Source organism: Ursus americanus, chromosome 17 (assembly GCF_024610735.1).
Source record: "Ursus americanus isolate L20-20 chromosome 17, mUrsAme1.1.p, whole genome shotgun sequence".
Lineage (NCBI taxonomy): Eukaryota > Metazoa > Chordata > Mammalia > Carnivora > Ursidae > Ursus > Ursus americanus.
In genome coordinates this window covers 4,009,665-4,033,547 of record NC_142143.1, presented here as the reverse complement: position 1 = coordinate 4,033,547, position 23,883 = coordinate 4,009,665, and the positions used below count along the sequence as shown (strand labels likewise).

Below are 23,883 nucleotides of genomic sequence, written 5' to 3'. Positions count from 1 at the left end.
CCGTCTAGGATTAGATTGTTATTCACAGTTGATTTTAGAGGGAAGTTCTCACCAGTTAGGGCATCAGCTGCTAGAAAAATCACTTTTCTGGTTAGAGACACAGAAGATTCTAGTAAGGCCTTCGAGGCCGACCTTCATGAAAGCCAGTTATTTCTGAGCCTGTCAGGATTCAGATTGCAGCCATTATGGAGTTCCTGGTGCTTTATTTTACGTTATTAAGGAGTTCATCAAAAGGTTTGTTGCCAGTAAGGCCTAGATCTTTCTACATCTTCTGTCTGAGCACTGCCCTTGTGTGGACGGAGTTCTATTTTGCTATTGTGTACGGACCAGGATATAACACGGCAAAGCAAACAGTCTGAGTCCTGTGAAATCTCAGGGAGTCCTCAGAAGTATCCAAAGCCGCTAGCTCCACATGTCAGCATGACCCCTGTTGTGGGGTCACTGTCATTCCCGTCAGGAGCCAGGTCAGTGGTTTTGGCTTTGTGATGTCTGTCCCGGTGTCTGAGTTCTGCTGTGGTGTGCAGGCAGCCACAGACAGTGTGTGAGCGCGTGCCCGTGGCAGTGCGGCTTTATCTGTGACACTGACGTTTGAATTTCATGAAGCTTTCATGTCATGAAATTATATATATATTTTTTTCTTTTCTCTCTCTCTTTCCCCCCCCAAAATCTGGCCATACAGGAATAGGCCCCGTAGCCATGTGTATGCGGGTGTAGAGGCAAGAGCGGGAGGAGAGGCAGAATAGCCTCTTCTTTTCTGGAAGGCAGGCACTGAGCCGCTTTTCCTGCCAGTCTTCCAAGGAAAGAACAAAGGGGCAGGGGCTCTCTGACCCCCTGGCCTTGGGGAAGGGAGCGAGGATCCTGACCCTCTTGTCCTTTAAGGAGTCCGTGTCTTGGCTTAATTCCGATTCATGCTGAGAAGTGAAGGTAGGGCGCTGTGCTCATTCCTTTGCCGCTGTAACGTGTTGCTGCAGACTTAGCGGCTTGCTCAGACAACGGAGCTTTCTTACCTTACCGTCCTGGAGTTGGAAGTCCAAACTCAGTCTCACGGACCCCAAGTGAGAGAACCAGTAGGGCTGGTAGTAGAGATTCTCTCTTTGGCAGAGAATCCATTCCCTTGTATTTCTACCTTTTGGAGGCTGTCTGTGTTCCTTGTTCACAGCCCCATCCTCCCATCCTCAAAGCGACACCAGAGCGTCTTCCAGTAACTCTGTGACTCAGACCATCCTGCATCCCTCTGATGAGGACTTAGGATCACACGATGCCCACCCCGATAATCTAGGATAATCTCCCCATCGCAAAACGATTAATTTAATCACATCTAGGAAAAGTCTCTTCTGATATTTTCTGGCCCATTGCGAGTCTTCAGCAGCAGCTGGCTGTCCAGCAATTCAGTGCCATTCTGACCCCACCTGCCTGGAGTCAGTGGCATCAGATCCCATAATTTAGAAGACTCGGTCCCATAAGACGGCCCCACTTCAGATGCAACGGGTTGCCCAAGCTACATTTCTGCCTAGCTGACGACAAATTCAGGGGTTCCCATGACACCCCTCAGGTTTGCACAGAACTCAGGGAGGCACTTTTACATACTGTTACCAGTTTGCTGTAAAGGACACAAACTTAGGGATAGCCAAAGAGAAGAGATGCGTAAGGCAGGTGGGTGGCCTCAGGGCGGTCATGCTCCCTCTGGTCATGCCACCATCCTCCCAGCACTGATGTGTTCACCAGCCCACACAAAGGTTTTCCAGTCTTGTCATTTAGTAGGGTTTTTATGGAGGTTCGATCACATAGGCTTGATTGGTAAAATCGTTGTCTGTTGGTGATTGAACTCAATCTCTAGATCTTTCTCCTCCGCAGAGGTCTGGAGGTTGGGGCTGAAAGTTAGAGCCCTATCATCACTTGGTTGGTTCCTCTGGCAGCCAGCCTCCCTGTGAAGCTACCTAGAGGCCGGGTAAGAGCCACCTTATCAGCGTAAACTCAATCATGTTTGAAAGGGGCTTGTTGTAAATAACAAAAGACTCCTTATCACACTGGAAATTCCAAGGGTTTTGGGAGCTCCTTGTGCCAGGAACTGGGGACAAAGACCAAAGACATATTTCTTGTTATACCACATCTCTTTGGCCATATAAGATAGCGTTTTAACAGGTTCCAGAGGTTAGGGTGTGGACATCTTTCGGGGAGCCATTGTTTTCCTCACCACATTCCACCCCGTGTCCCGTAAAGATTCATGTCTGTTCTGTATGTGGAACGTATTCATCCCTTCCGGAGGCCCCACATTTTTGACCCGGACAGCATCAGCTCGAGTTCAGAATCTCATCTAAGTCTCATCAGCTAAAAGTCCCAAATCTCATTAGCCAGTCGTCTAAATTACTCAGGGGTCAGGTGCTGGATGTGCCCCATCCTGGGGCAGAATTCCGCTTTATCTGTGTGCCTGTGAAACTGGACAAGTTATCTGCCCCCCAAATGCAGTTTGGGGGCAGGCCTAGGATAACCGTTTTAGACGTTATCCTTTAAAAGAGGAGAAAATAGAAGGAAAAGAGCAATCACTGATCCCAAGCAAAACAATTTCAGCTAGGTTTCAAGGCCTGGGAAGAATCGTCTGTGGCTTGAGGCTGTGCCCTTGGCTCTGCCCTCAGAGTCACCCTTCCTTTACCCCCCCTCCCGTCCCCGAAGGGAGCACATGTGTGCACCTGAAGTTCCATCAGCCTACTTCCTGCCTGTAGAATTTTGGGAGCCTGACACCTTTTTTTTTTCTTTTTTTAAATTTCATCCTCTCTCTGTGCATTTTGTCCAAGCTGGAAGAGTTTCTCCCCTTAAAACATTTTCAGCAACCGCGTGGATCTCACATGTATGTCATGGGGATTCCCATGATTAGACAAGAGCGTCCTCCACGGAGCTTTCTTCGATAACCCCAACTCTATTCCTGGGTTCTGCTGAGGTGACAGGGGAATGAGTCCCACCTTCATCTGTTCAAAGAGCCCCTCCTGCCCTGGGACTGAACACTCTGACCTTTTGATCCTTCCAGGGCGTGAGCAGAAGGTTGTCCAGCTAGCCCCTTGGCTTTCTCTGCGGAGCACACTTTCCTGCCAGTGACTCTCCCAGTTTTATAGCATCTTTTGCCATCTGGCTAGACTGAGTATTTCCTGAAGCAAGACCTGGTTCCCTCTTCATCTCCTTTCTCTCTCCCCTTGGCCATTTTATTAGCTGCAGCAGGAAGCCGTCAGGTCACACCTGCAGCATGGGGCTTGGAAATGTGCTCAGCGAAATATCCAAGTTCATCACTTTGCTGAGCTTCTGCCCCTGTGGGAAGAGGGTCTCCTTTCCCCGGTTTCCAGTGATAGGTTCCTCACTTCCTTCTGAGCCCTCACTGGCGGAGCCTTCGGCGTCCACGTGCCCACCAGCAGTCTGCAAAGGCGTCCGAGCCTTTCAGATGCTGCTCCCTCTTCTTCCAGTCCCTGCCCACCGCCAGCTTCCCGAGCCGCCCCCACACGTTCAGGTGTCTGTTTACAGCTGCACTGCCTGCTTCTGCTGCCCCAAGTCTGGATTACTTTGCTCCTGCTGCTGTGACGAATTACCAAACACTTCGTGGCTTAAAACAACACAGAGTTGTTATCTTTCGGTTCAGGAACTCAGAAGGCTAGAATGGGTCACCATGCCTGAGTTCCCTGTGGAGGCTCGTGGGGAAAATCCATTTCCTGGCCTTCTCTAGAAGCTTCTAGAAGCCGCCTGCATTCCTGGGCTCATGGCCCCTTCCCTGACTCTGACACCCTCTTGTATTCCTCTTGTAAGGACCCTTGTGAACACATTGGGCCCACCTGGTTAGTCCAGGGCAGTTGTTCCGTTTCAAGACCCTGAATCTGCTCACAGCCTGAGGTTTGCTTTGCCTTGGCCTGAGCTAACACACTGGCAGATTTTGAGATTATGATGCGGACCGTTTGAGGGGCCACGATGCTGTTTACTACAGACATTGTGAGCCAGTAGTCGCGGCTCCATTCCCTGGATCATCATTTGAAATATGCAGACTTAGGAAAATTAATGGGTCTGACTTTGTCTTTTTAAACAATCTTTTACAGGAACTTGGATACAATTGGCGTCGCTGTTGATCTGATTCTTCTTTTTCGTGAACTGCGGGTGGAACAGGAATCCCTGTTGACAGGTAACTTGCAGTGTGATTCATGGGTTATTTGTACCTGAGAAAAGGATTTAAAAACCACAGCTCTAAGTTAAAGCAAATGTTTTGTATTTCATGGTACAGAGAAACTTATTGAGGGATGTTAGCAAATTATCATGAAAGGAAGTTGTCACAGCTTCCTTTCCTTGCTCTGTTGTGGGCTGAGTTGTGCCCCCCGACTCTCCCCCAAATCCATATGGTGGGGTTCCAACTCCGACCACTGCAGAATGTGACTGTATTTGGAGATCGGGCCATTAAAGAGATAAATAAGGTAAAGTGGAGTCCGGTGGGTGGGCCCTGATCCATTATGGCTGGGGTCCTTGTAAGAAGAAGAGGTCAGGACACTGACACACACAGAGGGACGACCTCGCAAGGACACGGCGGGAGGACCACCGTCTGCACGCGCAGGAGAGGGGCTCAGAAGAAACCAACCCTGCCTACACCGTGAGCTTGGACTTGGAGCCTCCAAATCTGAGAAAGTAAATTCCCGTTGTTTAAGCCAACCAGTCTGCGGTGCTTTGTTGGGACGGCCCCAGCGAAGTCATACAGCGTCTCTCGACACGTGTGGGTGTGGTGCACCTGTTCTCAGTGCCAGCTGTGATCCCAACAGTGCGCAGAGCAGACAGAGGACTCTTCGCCTCTGCCTGCTGACAATGCAGTGAGGGGACTCAGTATGTCACGTAGGTCAAGTATGTGGCGTGACCGAGAGGGAAGGCAGCTCTGGTGGTTCCTAGCTGTTGACAAGGGAGGAAGAGAAAAATCAGGCCTCTTAATTTGAAGACCAGGAAGCTTTTCTAGACTTTTTGGAATGTTTTTGGTTCTTAAATTATTAGCATCCATACTTGTCCTTCAGACGGGGGTTATTATCGTAATATCGTAACGGTAAACAGCATTTTGACATCCGACCTCTTATTCCAAGGACTTGAAACACTTAATGGGCAAACCCAAGTCATTTCATAATGAAATCTTCTTATTGATTTATTTAAATAAGAAAATCTCAATGGAAATGGCTAGCTTATAAGAAGATGTACTTATTAGATTGTGGGTTAGAAGAATTCTTTTTAATAAGAATCCAACAAGTGCTTCCTCTAAAGGAGAAATCTGCAGCTGTTTGTAAAATCTGATCTGATTTACAGATTGATTTCCATATCGCTGTTTGTGCCTCTGCGGCCTCTGAACAGTGAGGCCTGCTGCCCTTTAGGTTAATACACCTGTGACTGTTGAAAGGCAGGTAGGGCACTCGAGGGGGCAGTGAAGACACAGGTGGAGAAACAGAGGCACAGAGGACAGGGGGGCTATGTTAGCTGTCACAGGTGCTGCCTGGCTTGGTTTAGTTCTCCTTCTGTTCTGTGACTCCTTCGCGTGTGCATGTAAAACTCCTTTGTTAGAATTTGTGCATCTTTCTGCTTGATTTAGAGTTCTTGCTTTGGGAAATTGTAGTTGTCTTTTGAATTAATTACATCATCTAAGACTCTGTACACAAAGTGTTTGCTCTGCGTTGTTTTTGGACAGCAGTAATTTCTTAGTATTGTTAAGAAACCGATAGGGTGTAGGGTTTAGTGGGAAAGTGTTTTTAAGATGTTTTAGATTTAAAATTCTTTTTGTAGCTCCGTTTTATGATAGAACGGAAGCCTTTATGCTCAAGTTGGGAGATGAAAAATCAGCGATAAAGGCCAGATTTCCCTCTGTCGCATGGAAAAGCAGCTATTTTTGAAGTCTGTGTGTGGTATGGTAATTCAGAAAGAGAGTTCAGAACGTACTGCATTCTATAATTGCTGAAAAATACTGATGTGGTGGATAGGGTGTCGCTGGCAGCGCCGAAGCGCCGTGGTGGGCAGAAGTGGGTTTCCCTGGAAATGATGTATTCCTAAATAAGACACCCGAGAGGAAGCACTGCACGAACGCTGTGATTAAAGAGCCATCAGAGCGAGCCAGCCCTCCCCTGGCACGTTGAACCCCATCCCTGCGCTCCCACTGAGCGCCGTGTCTCCTGAAATTACCCTCCCTCTGCTCCCCGTCCTTCCATCAGCATATCACGTGCCCTCCTGGCTCCCCTGGACTCCACGGGCCGCTCTGCTCCCCCCCCCCCACCCCGATCGGCCACAGAAGCCTCGTGCTGTGGTGTTTATGTGATAAAACACTATTTCACGGAATCGATTTTCTCTTCACTGAAGCAAGTCCATGATCTAACAGAAGACTTCAAGGAGTGGATTTCTGGCACTTTTTATGACCCAGTTTGTCACTGACGGAGAGATTGGCTGTGTGGATGGTGGCCTGGCTTTTCACCGATCGGCGCCAGCCGGAGGGCACGTCCTCATACACCTGTGTTGTGTTGTGTTGTGTTCTGTTGTGTTGGTGTGTTCAGAGTGGTTTGCAGTTTTGGCAGCTGCGGTCGTATTCGTTTAATTAAGGAATATTTACCGACACGACATTCACACAGCGTACAAGTAAGCACTTCAGATGAACAACCGGGGGCCTTGAGAGCGTTCACGCTGTCAGCCGCCACATCTACTTGCAGATATTTTCATGGTTCCGAGAGGAAACCCTCTACCCACTGAGCCGCTGCTTCCCGTTTTCCCCTCCCCTGCCTTGTGTCTTTGGATTTTCCAATTCTGGATCTCTCACGTAAGTGGAATCACAGTTAGGGGACCTGCTGGTCTGGCTCCTTTCAGGAAGCAGAGTGTGTTCCGCGTGTACGCACACGGAGGCAGGTATCCGTACTGCGTTTTCTCGGGTGACTGAGTAGTACTCCCTCGTGTGCACGTACCACGTTTTGTGTGTCCGTTCGTTCATGGGTGGCCATTCGGGTTGTTTCCACCATTTGGCTGTGGCGCCGCGGTTCGGCTGTTGAGGACAGCGCTGCTCTGAACGTGCCTGTATACATACTTATTGGGGTCCTGGTTTTCTCCTCTTGTGGGGATAAACCCCGCAGTAGCCTTGCTGGGTCAGCTTGCTGTTTCAGTTAAGGAACTGCCAGACTTTTCTCAGCAGCCGAACCGTTGGACATTTTTACCAGCAGTGTGCAGTATTCCAGTTCCCCACATCCTCGCCGTGTTTATTTTCCGTTTTTGGGGGCGAGAGTCATCCTGATGGTTGCAAAGTGGCGTCTCATTGTGGTTTTGATTTGTGTTTTCCTCATGATTAATGATGCTGAACGTCTTCTAATGTGCTTGTTTTGGCCATTTGTAAATCTTCTTTGGGGAAATGTCTTGTCAAGTTCTTTGCCCAGTTTTTAATTGGGCTGTTTGTCTTTTTGTGGTTGAATTTTTTTTTTTTAAGATTTATTTATTTATTTTAGAGAGAGAGAGAGAGTGGGAGTGAGTGTGTGCGAGCAGGGGGAGGAGCGGGGGAGGGAAGCAGACTCCCTGCCGAGCTGGACTCTGGGCCCCATCCCAGGACTCTGAGATCATGACCTGAGCCGAAGGCAGACGCTTCACTGCCTGAGCCCCCCAGGCGCCCCTGCTGTTGAGTTTAGGAGTTAGTTCTACGTTGTGCACTCCAGCACTTAGGTGGGCTCTACAGATCCGTTTGGGGAGACTGGCCAGCTTCATGCGACGGAGTCTTCCAGTCCCTGAATACGGGCCATCCCTCCCCTGCTTTAGGTCTTACTTCCAGTTACTTCGGCTTTCTGTCGACGGCATGTGTTTGCAGGCAGAGTTGGAAGGCCATTACTGAGGCGAGGAGGGAAATGGAAGTTAAATAGTATTTCTCACATTCTTCTTGAAAAGGGCGGTCCACGGTGTTCCTGAATTTGTTTGGAATTCCGCAGTGAAATTTGGACTCAACAATGAAATTTTAAAAAATTGTATAGTATGTTAGCTCAAGCCTGCTACAAGCCTTCTGAAAGTATTCTGGTTCTTAATACAGTGCCCATACTGTGTTGTGACTGCTTCTCTGCGAGAACCTTATTCTTGGTGGATTTTTAGTAGCGTATCTGTGCCAGCATTTTGTTACCACTCTTGAGGTAAAAACTGTAATTACATTGTCAAAATAATATTTAGAGTATTATTTTCAGAGAATAATTGCAGTGGTGTGACGAATATATTATGCTCATCAAACTTTATGTAAACACAAGCATGAGTTATTTTAATTGAATTATTGGTGTTGTTTTTGGCCTTTATTCGTTTTTAATCTGTAAAAATAATGTTGGGATTTTTGAGGGGCTTCGTAACATTTTCAGTATTTACACAGATCACTTGATAAGCTGTTTGGTAAAAGTAAACTGTCATTAGTACTTGTCTGGGGTTTTCTTTTCTTGCTGCTGGGACATCTTTAAACCTTTTCCTTCCTGGAATTGTGTTCTGATTCAGAGTGCTAATTTTTAGTTGCCTCAGTGATTGTTAGGTCAGTTGGCTTTCAGAACCAGCTTATATTGTTGGCTTGTGTGTGTGTGTTTAATTAAATTCTACAAGGATTTGAGTGTTAATATTCTGAACTATTCAGCAAAAATACAAATTGTCATTTAAATTGTGACTTAGGATTAAAAATGAGGATATAGCTTTTGGTTATAAACATTTTCTATAATTTCATTATAGGGTAATCTTTAAAAACTCAGAAAAGGGGACAGAAAAACAGTCATCATGTGTACGCAGGCTGCTTCAGGCAAACGCTTGACTGTATTTGTGGGTCTGGGAGTGAATGTGTCCTTGCAGTTTTGTATCTTGCTTCTTTTAGATGATGTTAATTCAGTTTTGAAGTTCTCGGTTCATCGCTTTCCTGTCTGGGTATTTCTCTGTATTCTTACCTCAGCGGTTCCATGTTTGGCCCCGGTTTCAGCTCTGAGCCGGGCTTGCTGAGCGACGGTGAGCAGGTGGTGAGCGGAGCACAGGCCCATCACGTAGCTTATCCTTCGTCTTTGCAACCCCTCTGCCTCCGAGGTGTCGGAGGAGCGGCCCGTGCGTGCTCAGCCAGGGCTGAGCAGGGCTTAGGCGACAGGGATGGAAGGGAAAGCCAGATCCCGGAGAGTCTTGAGGGTGGGGGAGTCGGAGCTCTGGGGCCGGACCAACCAGCAGGCCCTCCCCTCTTCCAGCAAAGCAAAGGTCTAGAAAGTTTAAAGACTTTGGAAGTGCCCTGCTCTTAAAATGGCCTCGTGGTTGCTGCCCGGTGGGAATCCTTCGTGGAGCTAAATCTTTCATTTCAACTCCTTCTCCTGTGACATTTTACCGTCTTTGATCGGCCTGGATTCCAGGGGGGCAAAGAGCCACCTCTGGTTTTCGCCAGCCCTGCTGCTTCTGCCCCGGGGCAAGCGAGGTGATCCCGAGAGCTTTGGTTGGCTCTTGTGTAGAAGGGCTGGCATGTTAATGCCTAGCTTATGAGGTTGTCGTGGGGGTCAGATGAGATACCATGGTGCGAACACAGTGTCTGGCACCTGGTAAATACCCAGCAGGTGTTAGATACTTTTATTACTGCTGCCCCTTTATCTCATCGCTCGCTTCTCAATGCCGTACTCATGTGGGTGTTTGGTTCCCCAGAAGTGTCTCGGTCTCTTTCCACTCAGGATCTCATCACATGCCATTCCGCCTGCATGGGCTGCCCTGGCCCTGATGTGAACCACTTCAGACCCAGTGAGCAAACAGTAGGGTGCGGGTGTGGACACCTCAGCATGCATGCCAGGCATAGTTGGGGCATGGCCCTGGGAGGCTGAGGCTCGGTCAGGCGGTGGCCTTTTAGGTATGGGGTGTGTCCTGAGGAAGGGGCTGGGACAGGGGTGGGCCTGCAGGGATTCATGGTCGTGTCTGGTTACCACAAAGCACAGAAGTATTTTAAGTATTTCACCCATGAGCATCACTGTACCCACGTGAACGTACGAACGTTAGCTGGCTTCTTCAGCGCACCTGCCCTGGTTAAGAGCTGGTGTTGAAGGCATACAGCCCGCTCCGGGTTTTGGCTGGGCCCCTCGCTAGCTGTCGACCTTGGCTGATGTATTTAATCACTCTGTGCCTCCATTTCTTCATCTGTGAAATGTAGATAATGCGGTCTGCCTTGTTGTGAAGATAAAATAAGAATCCACGAAAATCACGTGTCCGTATCACATTAGTGATTGCTTAATGCTACGCATTGTTCTGGTTCTTAGGCTGTCGTTATTCAACTCAAGCTTGCCCTGTCTCTGTTTTCGTATTGTGTTGCCAGGGCTGGAAGGCCACAAACACACCTGTCCTTTGCTTTCTGTTAGGGTCAGCTACTAAAGGATGCTAGTGGGAGGCTGGCGGGCAGGAGGAGGGAAGTCAGGACTTGCCCCTCATTCGTGTCTCCCTTGGAAAGCTGCAGCTGCTCCCTGCTTCCAGCCTCCTTGTGTTCACCCGGGGGTACCGTGATCAACTGGCCGGGGCCGTTCCCGAGTCCCACTCTCAGAGGTGTCCTCCATGCTTCCGAGGCCCCCACAGTAGCTGGGCAGCCCCTTTCCCCCGAGGCCTGGGTTCCAGCCCTGCAGAGCCCCTGCCAGCTCTGGCTTCTCAGAACCTTACTTGCTCCCTTCTGTGCCTTCAGTTCTGAGGGTGGTAGCCGTAATCTCTGTGTTACCTCAGTGTTGCCTTTGTGGTTTAATTCTTTATATTAATTTTTCTTTGTTGAAATAAGTAGTCTGGTCTGCCTGACTTGGTCCTGACTGATTGAGCTATCATCATGTTCTAAGGCCCGTGCTTGGTGCCCTCTTCTCTTGTTCCCACTGGGGCCCCTTCCCCTTCCTCCCTCTCTTCCCCGATCCTGCCTCCCCGATCCTGCCTCCTCCTCTTCCTTCTCTCCATCACTGTGCCAGCGAGGGCACATCCAGGAGATGGAAACCACACCATAACTCGAACAGGGAAAATTGAATGTAAAGAACCACTGATTCTCACAAGGGCTTGAAATAACACGGGATTGACCACTAAGAACTACAGACCGTGCTGGAGAATACAGGAATTGCAGATATGCCGGGCAGCCAGTACCCCCAGGGCTGAGATGAGTGTCTTTGGAGAGGGCCTAGTCGTGGCTCACTTCTCGGGTGGAGAAGTCGCTGAGAGGCCGTGTTGGTGGCACTTGCTGGAAATCCACCCTCTGGGGTGCAGGGGCAGTCGTTCACCGGGAGGTTGCTTTGAAACATCTTGAGGAAGTTTCTGGCTGCTGGACACATCCGGTTGGTCGCTCATCCCTGGGGAAACTTCGCTGCAGGAGGCGGGCGCTGGAGAAGCAGCATGCTGCCGAAGCCCCACCAGAGGGGTCGCCCAGAACCAAGCGCCTGCGTTCCTCCTGGGAGGCCTCTGTGGACAGAGGAGGCGGAACCTGCCGCTTGCTGGCAGACACAGGAGACCCGGTGGAAGGGCCCGCCTTCACTTTCACAGAGCGGGCAGGGGAGGGTTCCCGCGGAGCTGAGAGGCGCCGACTGGTAACTGCTGTCCACTCGGGAACATCGTAAACCCAGCCTGTGCAGGAGCTCACGGACTCTCGGGGATGCGCAGAACCTAAGAGACCCTTTGGTTGTGTTGCTCCCCATTCTCACGAACGCTTGGTTACCTTCTGACTGGTTTTTGCCAGTCCGGTGGTTGTGTAATAGAATCTTGTGGTTTTCCCGTGGGGTCGAGTACTTTCTGTATTTTGCCTTTTGGATATCTTTGTTAAGTGTTTCAAACCTCCCCCCTGCATTTTTCTATCGGATTTGTCTGTCTTTTTAACTGATTTATAAAAGCTCTTTGAATCTCTGGGTAAATCCTATGGCACTTACGTGTTCCTATTACGTGTTCGTATCTCTTCCTGTTCGGCGGATAGTGTTTTTAAAACTCTCTTGATGGTGTCTTTTGAGAAAAGAAAGTGTTCTTAGTTTTTTTTTTTTTCATTTTTGTTTTTAAGATTTTATTTACTTATTTGAGAGAGAGGGTGGGGAGGGGCAGAGGGAGAGGGAGAAGCAGACTCCCCGCTGAGCAGGGGGCCCGATGCACGACTGGATCCCAGGACCCTGGGATCATGACCTGAGCCGAAGGCAGACGCTCAACCGACTGAGTGACCCGGGCGCTCAGGTGTTCTTAGTTTTAACATTAAGTCTAGTTTGTTAATGTTTTCCTGTGGTATTACTTTGTGTGTCTGGTTTATAATATCCTTTTATTCTGTGGTGTTTTTTCTAAAAGCTTTCTATTTTTACTTCTTCAGTGTAGGTTAGTACCTGGAATTGAATTTTCTGTGTTGTGTGAGGAAGGAGTCCAGTTTCCATTTTTCAGTACTGGTACCCAGTTGTCCCAGTGTTATTTTTTGAAAAGACCATTTCGTACTCAATAATCTGTTGCCGCAGCTCCTGTTAATTTCACCAGTTTAGGTCTGAGTCTCTTTTTTGTTTGTGTCTATTGGTCTGTTAATCTCTTCCTGCCCCAGTACCATTCTCTTAACCTACGACTGCTTACTGTTTTGTGAAAACAAATCCTCTTAGCTAGTGATTTTCAGCAGCTTCTCGGCTATTGGCCCTTCGTGTAGTGACAGTTTTAGAATCATCTGGTCAAGTTACACAGACACCCACGCAAGCATACACGTCCTCTGATGTGTAAGATTATACACGTGCACATACACATACACGTGTGCACGTGCTCACACACCCATGTACACACACATGCACACCCTGTTGGGATTCAGACTTGCATTGCATTTGATCTCTGGAGAAAAACGATTCCTCTAATCTGTGAACATGGTGTAGCTCTTCACGCCATCAAGTTTTAGAATGTTTTTCTCGTACTGGCGCTGAGCGTCACTTTCAGCTGCATTTTTGATGCTTTCATACATGGTCTCCTTTCTTGATTTCTTTTGCTTGTTCTCTATGTATATGGAAATATTACTGACTTTTTAATTTCTTAAATTTTTTGGTTTTATTTATTTTTTAAAGATTTTATTTCTTTGAGAGAGAGAGAGAGTGCGCGTGCACAAGTAGGGGGAAGGGCAGAGGGAGAAGTAGGCTCCCTGCTGAGTGGGGAGCCCAACATAGGGCTTGATCCCAGGATCCTGAGATCATGACCTGAGCCAAAGTCAGACTCTTGACTGACTGAGCCACCCTGGTGGCCCGTTGACTTTTTAAATATTGACTTTGCATCCAGCAACTTTTGTGACTCTTACTAATTCAAACAAACAACTTATATACTTAAAAATACTTCCCGTGTACATTAGAAATGACACTTCAACTGTGGAGAAAAAAGTTTCGTGTCTTCTTTTCCAGTGTTTGACCATCCTTTGTCACATTGGCCTGGATTTTCAGTAGAACATTGACTAGAAATGGTGATAGCAGGTATTTCTGTCTCCATCCCTTTCAGAAGGAACTCTCTCTCCAGTTGGCTCTTCATTATAATGTGCGATGTAGATTTTTTGTTGGATACCGATTTTTAGGTTAAAGAAGCCCTCTTGTAGTCTTTGGTGGCCGGGAGTTGTTTGGGTTGTTGTTTGAAAGTGTGAATGGGTGTTGAATTTCATCACATACGTTCCCTGCGGTGTTCGAGATGGTCGTATGGTTCTGCCCTTTGTAGGTTAATGTGGTCAGTTACGAAGTCTGACTTTGTGACGTTAAAGCAGCTTGCAGCGCAGGCCTAAGTTTAGCTTCATCATGCTGTATATGACTGGATTCATTTCGAAATATATTTTCTACATTCTGTTCTCTTCCTTTTTCCTGCCGTGCTTGTTCAACTCGGGTATCACAGTTACGTGAGCCTCACCGAGTTGGTTTGAGGGTCTACTCTCTCTTCTGTTTTTGGAAGACTTGTGGAAATTGGAGTTATTTCTTCCTTGAACATGAACGGGCAGTAAAGCCGCCTGTGTCTAGGATTTTTTAATTTTTTATTTATTTAATTTTTTGGTGGGAAAATGTTTGACTGCTGGTTTGATGACCTTAGTGGTATAAGACTGTGCAGGCGTTCCCTGAATATTTTACAGAGGCGGTTTTTGTTAGCCGTGTTCTAGGGTTTTGTTCATTTAATTTAAATTTTCAAACAGTGTGGCCTAAAGTATTTGTAATATGTTCTGCTGACTTTTTTTTTTTATTTTTATTTTTTATGTCTGCAAGATCCATGGCTGTGTCCTCTTTGTCATTTCTGAAAATTTCATGTCTTTGTTCTTCGTGCCTCTTCTCCTTTTTGGTCAGTTTTCCCGGAGATTAGTCAGTGTTGAGCTTTTTGAAGAGTCACATTTTGGATCTTGATATTTTCTATTTATGACTGCTTTCAATTTTAATAATTTCTTGCTCTTTTATTTTCTTCCTTCATTGTTTTGGGTTGTTTTATTATTATTTTTTTCATAATTTTTAAAAAAGATTTTATTTATTTATTTATTTATTTATTTATTTATTTATTTGTCAGAGAGAGAGCACACAAGCAGGGGGAGTGGCAGGCAGAGGGGGAGGGAGAAGCAGGCTCCCCACTGAGCAGGGAGCCCAATGCAGAGCTTGTACCAGGACCCTGGGATCATGACCTGAGCCGAAGGCAGACGCTTAACGACTGAGCCACCCAGGCACCCATCTTTTTATAATTTCTTCAAGCAAATGCTGAGCTCATTTATTTTCTTCATTCTTCTTTCCTAAAGTATGCATATTAAAGCTATAAATATTCCTCTGGGTACTGTGTTAGCTGTGTCTGGAAGCTTTGGTTTCTGGTATCTTTGTTGACATTTGGTTTGAAATACTGTATTTCCATTGTGATTTCTTTTCTGTCTCCATAGGTTATTTAGGGTCTGCTTCTAATTTTAAACATGTGGGGATTTTCTTTTCATTTGGGGGGCTTATTTCCCCCAAGTAATTGTGTATAAACGTAATTGCGGTGCCATAAGTGAGCATTATCTGTAGATCAGTTTTTATTTTTATTTTTTAAAGATTTTTTATTTATTTATTTGACAGAGATAGAGACAGCCAGAGAGAGAGGGAACACAAGCAGGGAGAGTGGGAGAGGAAGAAGCAGGCTCTCAGCAGAGGAGCCTGATGTGGAGCTCGATCCCAGAACTCCGGGATCACGCCCTGAGCCAAAGGCAGACAGACGCTTAACAACTGAGCCACCCAGGTGCCCCTGTATATCCGTTTTTAAAAATGTGTTGGGAGTTGTCTTCTGCTCCATTATGTGGTGAAGTATTGTTTTGCTATATGCCGTACGTCCTTGGGAAGACTGCCTATTCTGCAGTTGAAAACAGTTTTTTCCTTTTTTCCTAATCAACTTCGTGTAAAACCAAGTGGGTATTCTGCTAAGCATGGGATTACCTCGTTGGTTTGATAACAATCACAGGAAGAAATCCAGAATTGTAATTCTTTATGATTATGTTACTTTGGTCAGGTTCCTTACTATAACCTCTGTGGGTCTTGGTCTCCTGTGCTCTATAATGAGGATGAAAGTCCCTGTCGCAATAGTAGGATTCTCAATAAGGATTTATACAGTAAGCACTCAGGGTGTCTACTTAGAGTCTCCGACAACGGGAACAAACAGGAGTTTTCATGTAACATCTGGAAATCGGACTTTTTAAACCAGCATTTATCCAGTCCATATGACGTGCTAGTAAAGAGGGTGGCCGGCTGAGCCTTTTCTCTGTTCCTGCTGCACGCTCAGCACTGTTACTGGGTTCCCATGTCATCCTTACAACAGCTCTACGAAACGGGTAGCGTCCACGGGTTATGATGAAGAACTTGGGTCTCACAAAGGTCAGATAACTCGCACGGGCTCACACTACAGTGGGAGTTGCATGTGCGTCTGTTTTTCTGGTCACTAAACAGTTCTGTTGTGCTGTTACTCTTTCCCTTAAATAGCCTATTTTTTCAGAACTGTTTTAGGTTCACAGCAAAAACGAGAAGGTACGGAGACTTCTGGTGTATCTCCTGCCCCCACCCCTGCACAGCTTCTTCTGTTGTCAGCGTCTGGCACCAGAGGGACCGCTGGCCCTGAGCAGTGGGTCTGAACTGCTCGGCCCCACGTCCCTGCAGACTTGTTACAGAACAGCACTGTGAAGGTTTTCTCCTTCTTAACGATTCTCTAGCTTGCTTTATTGTAAGAATACAGTATATACTACATAGAATGTATAAAATATGTGTTAATTAAGTATTTAGGTTATCAGTGAATCTGATCAACGGTAGGTCATTTGTAGTTAAGTTTTGCGAGAGTCAAAAGTCGTATGTGGATTTTTGACTCTGTGTGGAGTCATTACCCCTAACGCCCACATGTTCAGAGGTCACCTGTCACACATTTGTTACAGTGTTATTACCCCAAGTCCATAGTTTACGTTACAGTTCATTCTTTTTTTGTTTTTTGGGGGGGGGGTTTGGACAAAACTGTGTGCAGCGGCTTGCGTTCACCATCATAGTGTCACACAGGGTAGTTTCCCTCCTTCAAGCCCTCTGTTCTGGTTGTCACTGTCCCCGCCCTCATCCCAGGCAGCTTTTTAGCTTCTAGTGTCTCCATAGTTTTGCCTTCTCCAGCACGTCATAGTTGCGATCATACAGTATGTGGCCTTTTCATGGACTTCTTTCACTTGGTAACGTGCGTGTAAGTTTCCTCCGTGTCCATACGTAGTTTGATAACTCATTTCTTTTGAGTGCTGAATAATATTTCATCGTCTGCTTGGACCACAGTGTATCTGTTCACCTGCGGAAGGACATCTTGGTTGCTTTCGTTTGGCAATTACGAATAAAGCTGCTGTAAACATTAATGTGCAGGGTTTTGTGTGGATGTAAGTTTTCAGTTACTTTGGGTAAATACCAAGGATTGTGATTATTGGATTGTACGTTACAAAAGAGTATGTTTAGTTTTGTAAGAAACCACTGAACTAAACTGTCCTCCACGGTGGCCGCGCCCTTTGCGCCCCCACCAGTCGTGGACAAGCGTTCCTGTTGCTCCGCATCTGTGCCAGCACGGGTGTTGTCAGCATTCTGGGTTTTGTCCAATATTCTGCAGTTTTTTTGGGGAAATATCCTAAATCTGTCAACTGGGTTGTTATTAAATGCTATTAAAATCTTTTAAATATACTAATTTTTTGTCTGCTTGTTTATAAGTTCCCGGAAAGATGTATAACTACTGCCAAATTTAATTGTGGATTTTTCTCTTTCTTCTGTGCTTTTGTCAGTTTTTTTTCTATGTGTGTGTATATATATATATTGGAGGCCATATTATTGGCAATTGTATTTTAAAATTGTTATATCTTCCTGGTGAATTAAGTCATTCAGAAATGGCCTTTTTTTTGTTTTTTTTTTTAAAGTTTATTTTCTTTAGTAATCTCTGCACCCAATGTGGGGCTTGAACTCACAACCTTGAGATCAAGAGTCGCATGGTCCACTGACTGAGCCAGCCAGGTGCCCCTGAAATGACTTTTAATAATAATCTCCAATAATGCCTTTTGCCCTAATGTTTACTGCGTCCCATTTTAAATAGTGTATGACTTCCTTTATAGGCTGGTATTTGTCTAATATGTCTTTTTACTATCCTTTAACTTTCAATATTTCTACAATCTTATGTTGTAGATGTTTGTTTTAAAAGCATTAAGTTAGATTTTACAAAATCCAGTCTAAGAGTAGCTCTCTTGATTGGAACACATAATCAGTGGTATTTAATGTAAATTAGAGGTATATTTGTGTGTTCATTTACAGTCTTTTAAGAAGTTAATTAATTTTTTTAGAGTACATTGCTTTGGTAAAGCATTTTAATATTAATGTTGTGCTCAAAGTTTCATTTCAGTGAGAGACTTCTGTGGGTAAAGAAGCTAAGAGAAACTTCCTGTTTAATAATGTGGAATTTTTTTTTTATTAAGATATGTTTATTCAGTGTGTCAAACATTTTTAAAGTTGTATCTTTTTTACTTTTTATAAATCCTCAGCTTTTCGCTGTGGCCTACAGTTTCTAGGCAACATTGCCTCGCGGAATGAAGATTCCCAGTCTATTGTTTGGGTGCATGCCTTCCCAGAACTCTTTTTGTGAGTATATTGATAAAAGGGTTTCTGACTTCTGAAAAGGCTGTGGTTACATTGTTCCATTTACATGAAGTTCAAAAGCAGGAAAAACTAACCTCTGACCGTAGAATTCAGGAGAGAGGTGGTGGGTGGTGGGTGGTGGCAGGTTCTGTACGAGCCAGGAGAGGTCATGAGGGCGTCTCCTGGGGTTCTGGGAGTGTTCTGTGTCTTGATCCGGCTGGGAGTTATGGACGTGTAGTCATATCTAGTAATTTACTGGGCTGTACACTTAAGATTTACGCCCTTTATTGTATGTCAGTTGTATTTTAAGAAAATAAAAGTTTTGATTAAGAAATACTAAGTTTACCATAATTGATAAGAAAACAAATTTATAATAAAAAAGCCATAACTCACTGAAGTATGGGCGATGAACTAGTGATTTATGTATTACTGAGCACTTCTTTTTATTTTTTTATTGGGGGAGAGGGGGAAGGGGAGAGAGAGACAGATAATCTCAAGCAGGCTCCATGTTCAGCGTGGAGCCTGAGCTCATGACCCTGAGATCATGACCTTAGCCGAAATTAAGAGTCAGATGCTTAACTGACTGTGACACCCAGGCGTCCCTGTCGAGCACTTCTCATATGCCTGGTGGGCCCAAGGCTGTGTGTTTTGGTAGATCTGGAAAGCTGTAAGGTGCGAATAACCAATATGTCTAGATGGGTTTGTGGTGCTTTTCCTGGTGAGTCATTGTTTTGTTTTGGCCAGCTTTGCTGGTTTGTGAGAAGTCAAGCATGGAGATAAAAAGGGCGCAGGTAGCAGAGGCAGGCTAGGTAATAGGAGAGGCACTGTCTGTGAGTGGGAGGCCTGGCTTCTCATCCAGGCTGTGATGCCGGCGAGTGGGGTATCTTTGATTGTGGCAACAGTGTAAGCAGTAGAGTAGGAGTTGTTGTTCATTAGCCCTGGGCTGGACGTTCTCTGCACATTGTCTCTGTCCTGGTCAGCAGCCCTGCAGGGCAGGCGGTGCTGTCCCCTTTGGGACAGGCGGGGGACCTGACACTGCTGGTAAATGGCGTAGCTGCTGTCTGGGCCCAAAGGCTGCACCTGCTTAGATAGCAGCTGCCTGAAGTCTCTGCCGCCTTCCCTGGTGGTAGAGGGTTCTGGGTTGTGTGTGTGAAGGGTGATGTTCGGATCAGATAAACTTGACGTAAACAGATATGGTTCACTGAGTCTATAACTGGCTCTCAAATTCCTGTGGATAATTAGAGTTGGAGGCATAAAATCTTTATGATTAATGATAATTAAGCTTAAGTGGAGGGAAAGAATCGTGGAATTCAAGCTATAGAAAGAGAAATTACTTATTCTTGAAAATACATTCCTTTAGAACATTCTGAATACCTACTATCTGTGAGGTTCTGAGCTAGGTAAGTGGAATATGGGTAATTCAGATATGTTTATTACTTCCCAAAAGGTTTTGGTGGGGGAAGTAAAGGAATAGGTGAGCACACCGTAGCGTGTGGCCGGACACAGTGAGGGTCACTCCAGACGTCACAGAAACACAGAGGAGAGGCCCTTCAACAGGGAGGTCGGAGAAGTCATGACAGTTTCCACGGTGGTTTTACTGATAGCATCACATCTGATCCTCACTGAAAGCCCCGTGACATAGGCCAAGGAGGTCACTGTATTCCATTTTTATATCAGAAAACACACGGAAAGAGGTTATTTGACTTCACTCCACCTGTGTCTGTGAGACAAATATAACCAAATTTGAATTCCAGCTTGGGATGCACTGGCTTTGTGCCCTTGGGCAAGTAAAGTCCACACAGTCTTTGTCTGTAATCTAAGAATAATACTTCCTGCAGAAGAGTATTACGAAGTTTAACTGAAGAAACAAATCCTCCCAGCCCCACAATATTACTGACAGTTGATAAGTCAGTGACCTTCCTGAGATCGCACAGCTGATGGGTGGGTGAAGCAGGACTCCCACTGGGCTCTTGCCTCCACCTTCTCTCTCTTTCTTGCCAGGATACCATCTTGCCTCTAAACATTCTGTCCCTCGTAACTAGTGAAGGAGTGCCTGTCGTTAACAATGGAGCATGTTTTGCCTGTGATTTTTGTTTTCTAACAAGAGTGAACATTTTAATGTTTTATAAATGTAATCATTTTATCTTTCTTTAATCAGATGGAATTTGCTTTTGAGTCATAAGTCAGCTGCATCTTTAATATTGGATGCTTTGTGTTGTGACTCATCTTATATTGCTTGTTTCAAAGTGTTGTACTTCATTAAATCCTTAGAAACATCAGTAGGCACTGAATTTGTTAATGGGATGATTATTATGTATGCATCATAATCATATTTTATCGTATTGCTGACTGGGGCTCACACTTTCATTTCTTTATTTGGAAGGTCTTGCTTAAATCATCCAGACAAAAAAATTGTTGCCTACTCGTCAATGATTTTGTTCACATCCCTGAATTCTGAAAGAATGAAGGAACTGGAAGAAAATTTGAACATTGCCATCGATGTCATTGAAGCTCACCAAAAGCAGCCTGAGTCAGAATGGCCGTAAGTATCGGGTTAGAAACTTGATTGTCTGAGAACATTCTAACAGATCACTTTCCTTGCTGAGTAAGAGTTTGAGTTCTCATAATTGAACAATAAGTTAAAACTTAATATGTTGACAGAATAAGAAAAGTGTCTCGGCAGCACCTGGAGGTTTGGGAAAGGGGAAGTGAGGTGCAAGTCTGGAATTTTGTGAGGTAGCGAGGACTGGGACACCGCCTGAGAACACGCAGCCCTTCTGGGGCGTCCAGATGGGACGGCTGTGGCTGCACCAGGTGGTTCTTTCAGGGTTGGACGTGGATAGTGTCTTGTGGGCTTCTCTTCAGATGAGATATTTACTGTCGTTCAGACTGTCCTGTCCGTCTGTCCGCCACCTTTGTACATAATGCTTCATTTCTCTCCGCTTGCTTTTAAGATTCTTCTTTGTCTTTTCAGAAGTTTAATTATGATGTCTTGGCGTGGATCTCTTTGGGCATATCCTGTCTGGGTTCTCTCGACTTCTTGAATCTGTAGGTTTATGTTGCCGAATTTGGGGAGTTTCCAGCCATTATTTGTTTGAATACTTTTTCAGCCTCTCCTTCGGGGCCTCCCTGTCAGGCTGTGGAAGGCCAAGGCTGAGGCTGACCGTAATCAGTAAAGACACAACAAGCCACTGTTAGATTTAGAGTTTGTTACTTCTGTGGAAGGGGAAAAGGAGAAGCCTTGATCTCATCCCACGTGCTGACAAGGGGCCGGAAGACTGGGATGATCGTAGGGAGATGTCCTGTTGCTTGAAGCAGTTGCACATTCTGAGGGGGTGGGCAGACAGCTCCGTATCTCATCAGAAGGACATCTCATCTGACTGTCCCGGGCAGCCTCCCACGGGGCAGGAAGGAGACCGCCTCAGAGGCCTTAGGCCTCCTATCCTTGGGTTCTGGGAGGATCACAGGCTGTTGTGCTCTTGTCCACATGGCCTGTGTGCGTGTGTGGGAGGCCACAGGGCCTCCGAGCAGTCCCTGTACTCTGATGACACCAACCTTGGTCTTTTGTTGTTGCCCCACAGTTCCCCGAGGCTCTGTTCAGGCTTTTTGATTTTTTTGTGTGTTTTGATTTTGTTTGGATTCTGTTTTCTCTTGATGCCAGTACCTCACTGTCGCGATGACTGTAGCTTTGTGTAAGTCTTAAATCAGAACTGTAAGTCTTCAACTTGTTCTTTTTCAGAATTTTTTTGGGCTGTTCTGGGTCCCTTGTGTTACATATTAATTGTAGGATCGGCTTTTCAGTTTGTTCCGAGAAGCAGCTAGAGTTTTGGTAGACAAAACATGGATCCGTAGATGAATTTGAGGAATACTGCCATTTTAACTAGATTAAGTTTTCCAGTCCATGTGTAGGGGTATCTTTCCATTTATTTAGGCCTCATTCATTTCTTCAATGAAGTTCTGTAGTGTGTTCGTGTACGAGTCTTACATAGCTTTAGTTCAGTTAATTCTAAGTATTTTATTTTTGATACAATTTAAGGGGAATTGTTTTCTTAATTTCATCCATGGATTGTTAATGGCAAGTATATAGAAATACAGTTGATTTTTGTATGTTGATTTTGTATCCTGCAACCTGAGCTGAACTCATTTATCAGTTCTGATAGTTTTTGTGTCTTTTTTTTTTTTTTTTTAGGAATTTCTTTATACGGGATCATGCCACCTGCAAATAGATAGTTTTACTTTTTTCTGTCCAGTCAGGTTGCCTTTCTTTCTTTTTCTTACTAGTACAATGCTGAGTGGATGTGAAGAGCAGACCGCTGTGTCTCACTCCTGAATTAAGGCGGAAGGCTGTCAGTCTTTCACCACTGAATGTGAAGTATGGTTCTCCGTAGTTACCTTCTTCAGGATGAGGAATTTTCTTCTACTTACTCCAGTTTGTTGAATGTCTTTTTTTTTTTTTTTATCATGAAAGCTGTTAGATTTTATCAAGTGCTTTGTCTGTATCTGTTGAGGTTCTTGTTCTTTATCCTGTTACTATAGTATATTTGGTGATTAATTTTGTTTTATTTGTCTTTTTTTTCTGAGAGAGAGTGTACGCATGTGTGTGGGGAGGGTGAGAGGGAGAGGGAGAGAGAATCTCAAGCAGACTCCGTGCTCAGTATGGAGCCCAGTGGGGGGCTTAACCTCACAACCTTGAGATCATGACCTGAGCTGAAATCAGGAGTCCGACTGAGCCACCCAGGCGCCCCTAATTTTGTTTTATTTTAAACCAACTTGTCTTAGTGTGGTTTTGATTTGAATTTCCCTAATGGCTAATGATTTTGAACATTTTTTCATGTGTCTGTTAGCCATTTGTATGTCTTCATTGGAAAAGTATCTGTTCATATCTTCTGCCCATTTTATGATTTGTTTCTCGTGTATTGAGTTTGAGAAGTTCTTTGTAGATCTTGGATACCAGTCTTTTATCTGTAGTATCATTTGCAAATATCTTCTCCCATTCCGTGGGCTGCCTCTTAGTTTTTTTGACTGTTTCCTTGGCCGTGCAGAAGGTTTTTATCTTGATGAAGTCCTACAAGTTCACTTTATCTTTTGTTTCTCTTGCCTTTGGAGATATGTCATGAAAAGGTTGCTGTGGCTGATGTCGTAGAGGTTGCTGCCTATGCTCTCCTCTAGGATTTTGATGGATTCCTGTCTCACATCGAGGTCTTTCATCCATTTGGAGATTATCTTTGTGTATGGTGTGAGAGAGTGGTCAAGCTTCATTCTTTTGCATGTAGCTGCCCAATTTTCCCAGCACCATTTATTGAAGAGACTGTCTTTTTTCCACTGGATGTTTTTTCCTGCTTTATCAAAGATTAGTTGCCCAAAGAGCCGAGGGTCCATTTCTGGGTTCTCTATTCTGTTCCGTTGGTCTATGTGTCTGTTTTTGTGCCAGTACCATGCTGTCTTTGTGATCACAGCTTTGTAGTACAGCTTGAAATCCAGCATTGTGATGCCCCCAGCTTTGTTTTTCCTTTTCAACAATTCCTTATGCCAGTTAGAATGGCAAAAATTGACAAGGCAGGAAACAACAATTGTTGGAGAGGATGTGGAGAAAGGGGATCGCTCCTACATTGTTGGTGGGAAAGCAAGTTGGTACAGCCACTCTGGAAAACAGTGTGGAGGTCCCTTAAAAAGTTAAAAAGTTAAAAATTGAGCTACCTTATGATCCAGCCATTGCACTACTGGCTATTTATCCCAAAGATACAGACATAGTGAAGAGAAGGGCCATATGCACCCCAATGTTCATAGCAGCATTGTCCACAATAGCTAAATCGTGGAATGAGCCAAGATGCCCTTCAACAGA

General features: G+C 45.3%; 1 protein-coding gene across 1 annotated transcript in view; it reads left to right on the top strand.

Moving 5' to 3' along the window:
- The window catches only part of ATXN10 (ataxin 10), a 165,661-nt gene that overhangs the window by 22,315 nt on the left and 119,463 nt on the right, over positions 1-23,883 (top strand). Inside the window, exons 3-5 of the mRNA XM_045779755.2 lie at positions 4,071-4,153; positions 17,948-18,044; positions 20,425-20,583. Coding sequence (XP_045635711.1) covers positions 4,071-4,153; positions 17,948-18,044; positions 20,425-20,583 — 339 coding nt within the window. The remainder of the gene's footprint in view (positions 1-4,070; positions 4,154-17,947; positions 18,045-20,424; positions 20,584-23,883) is intronic.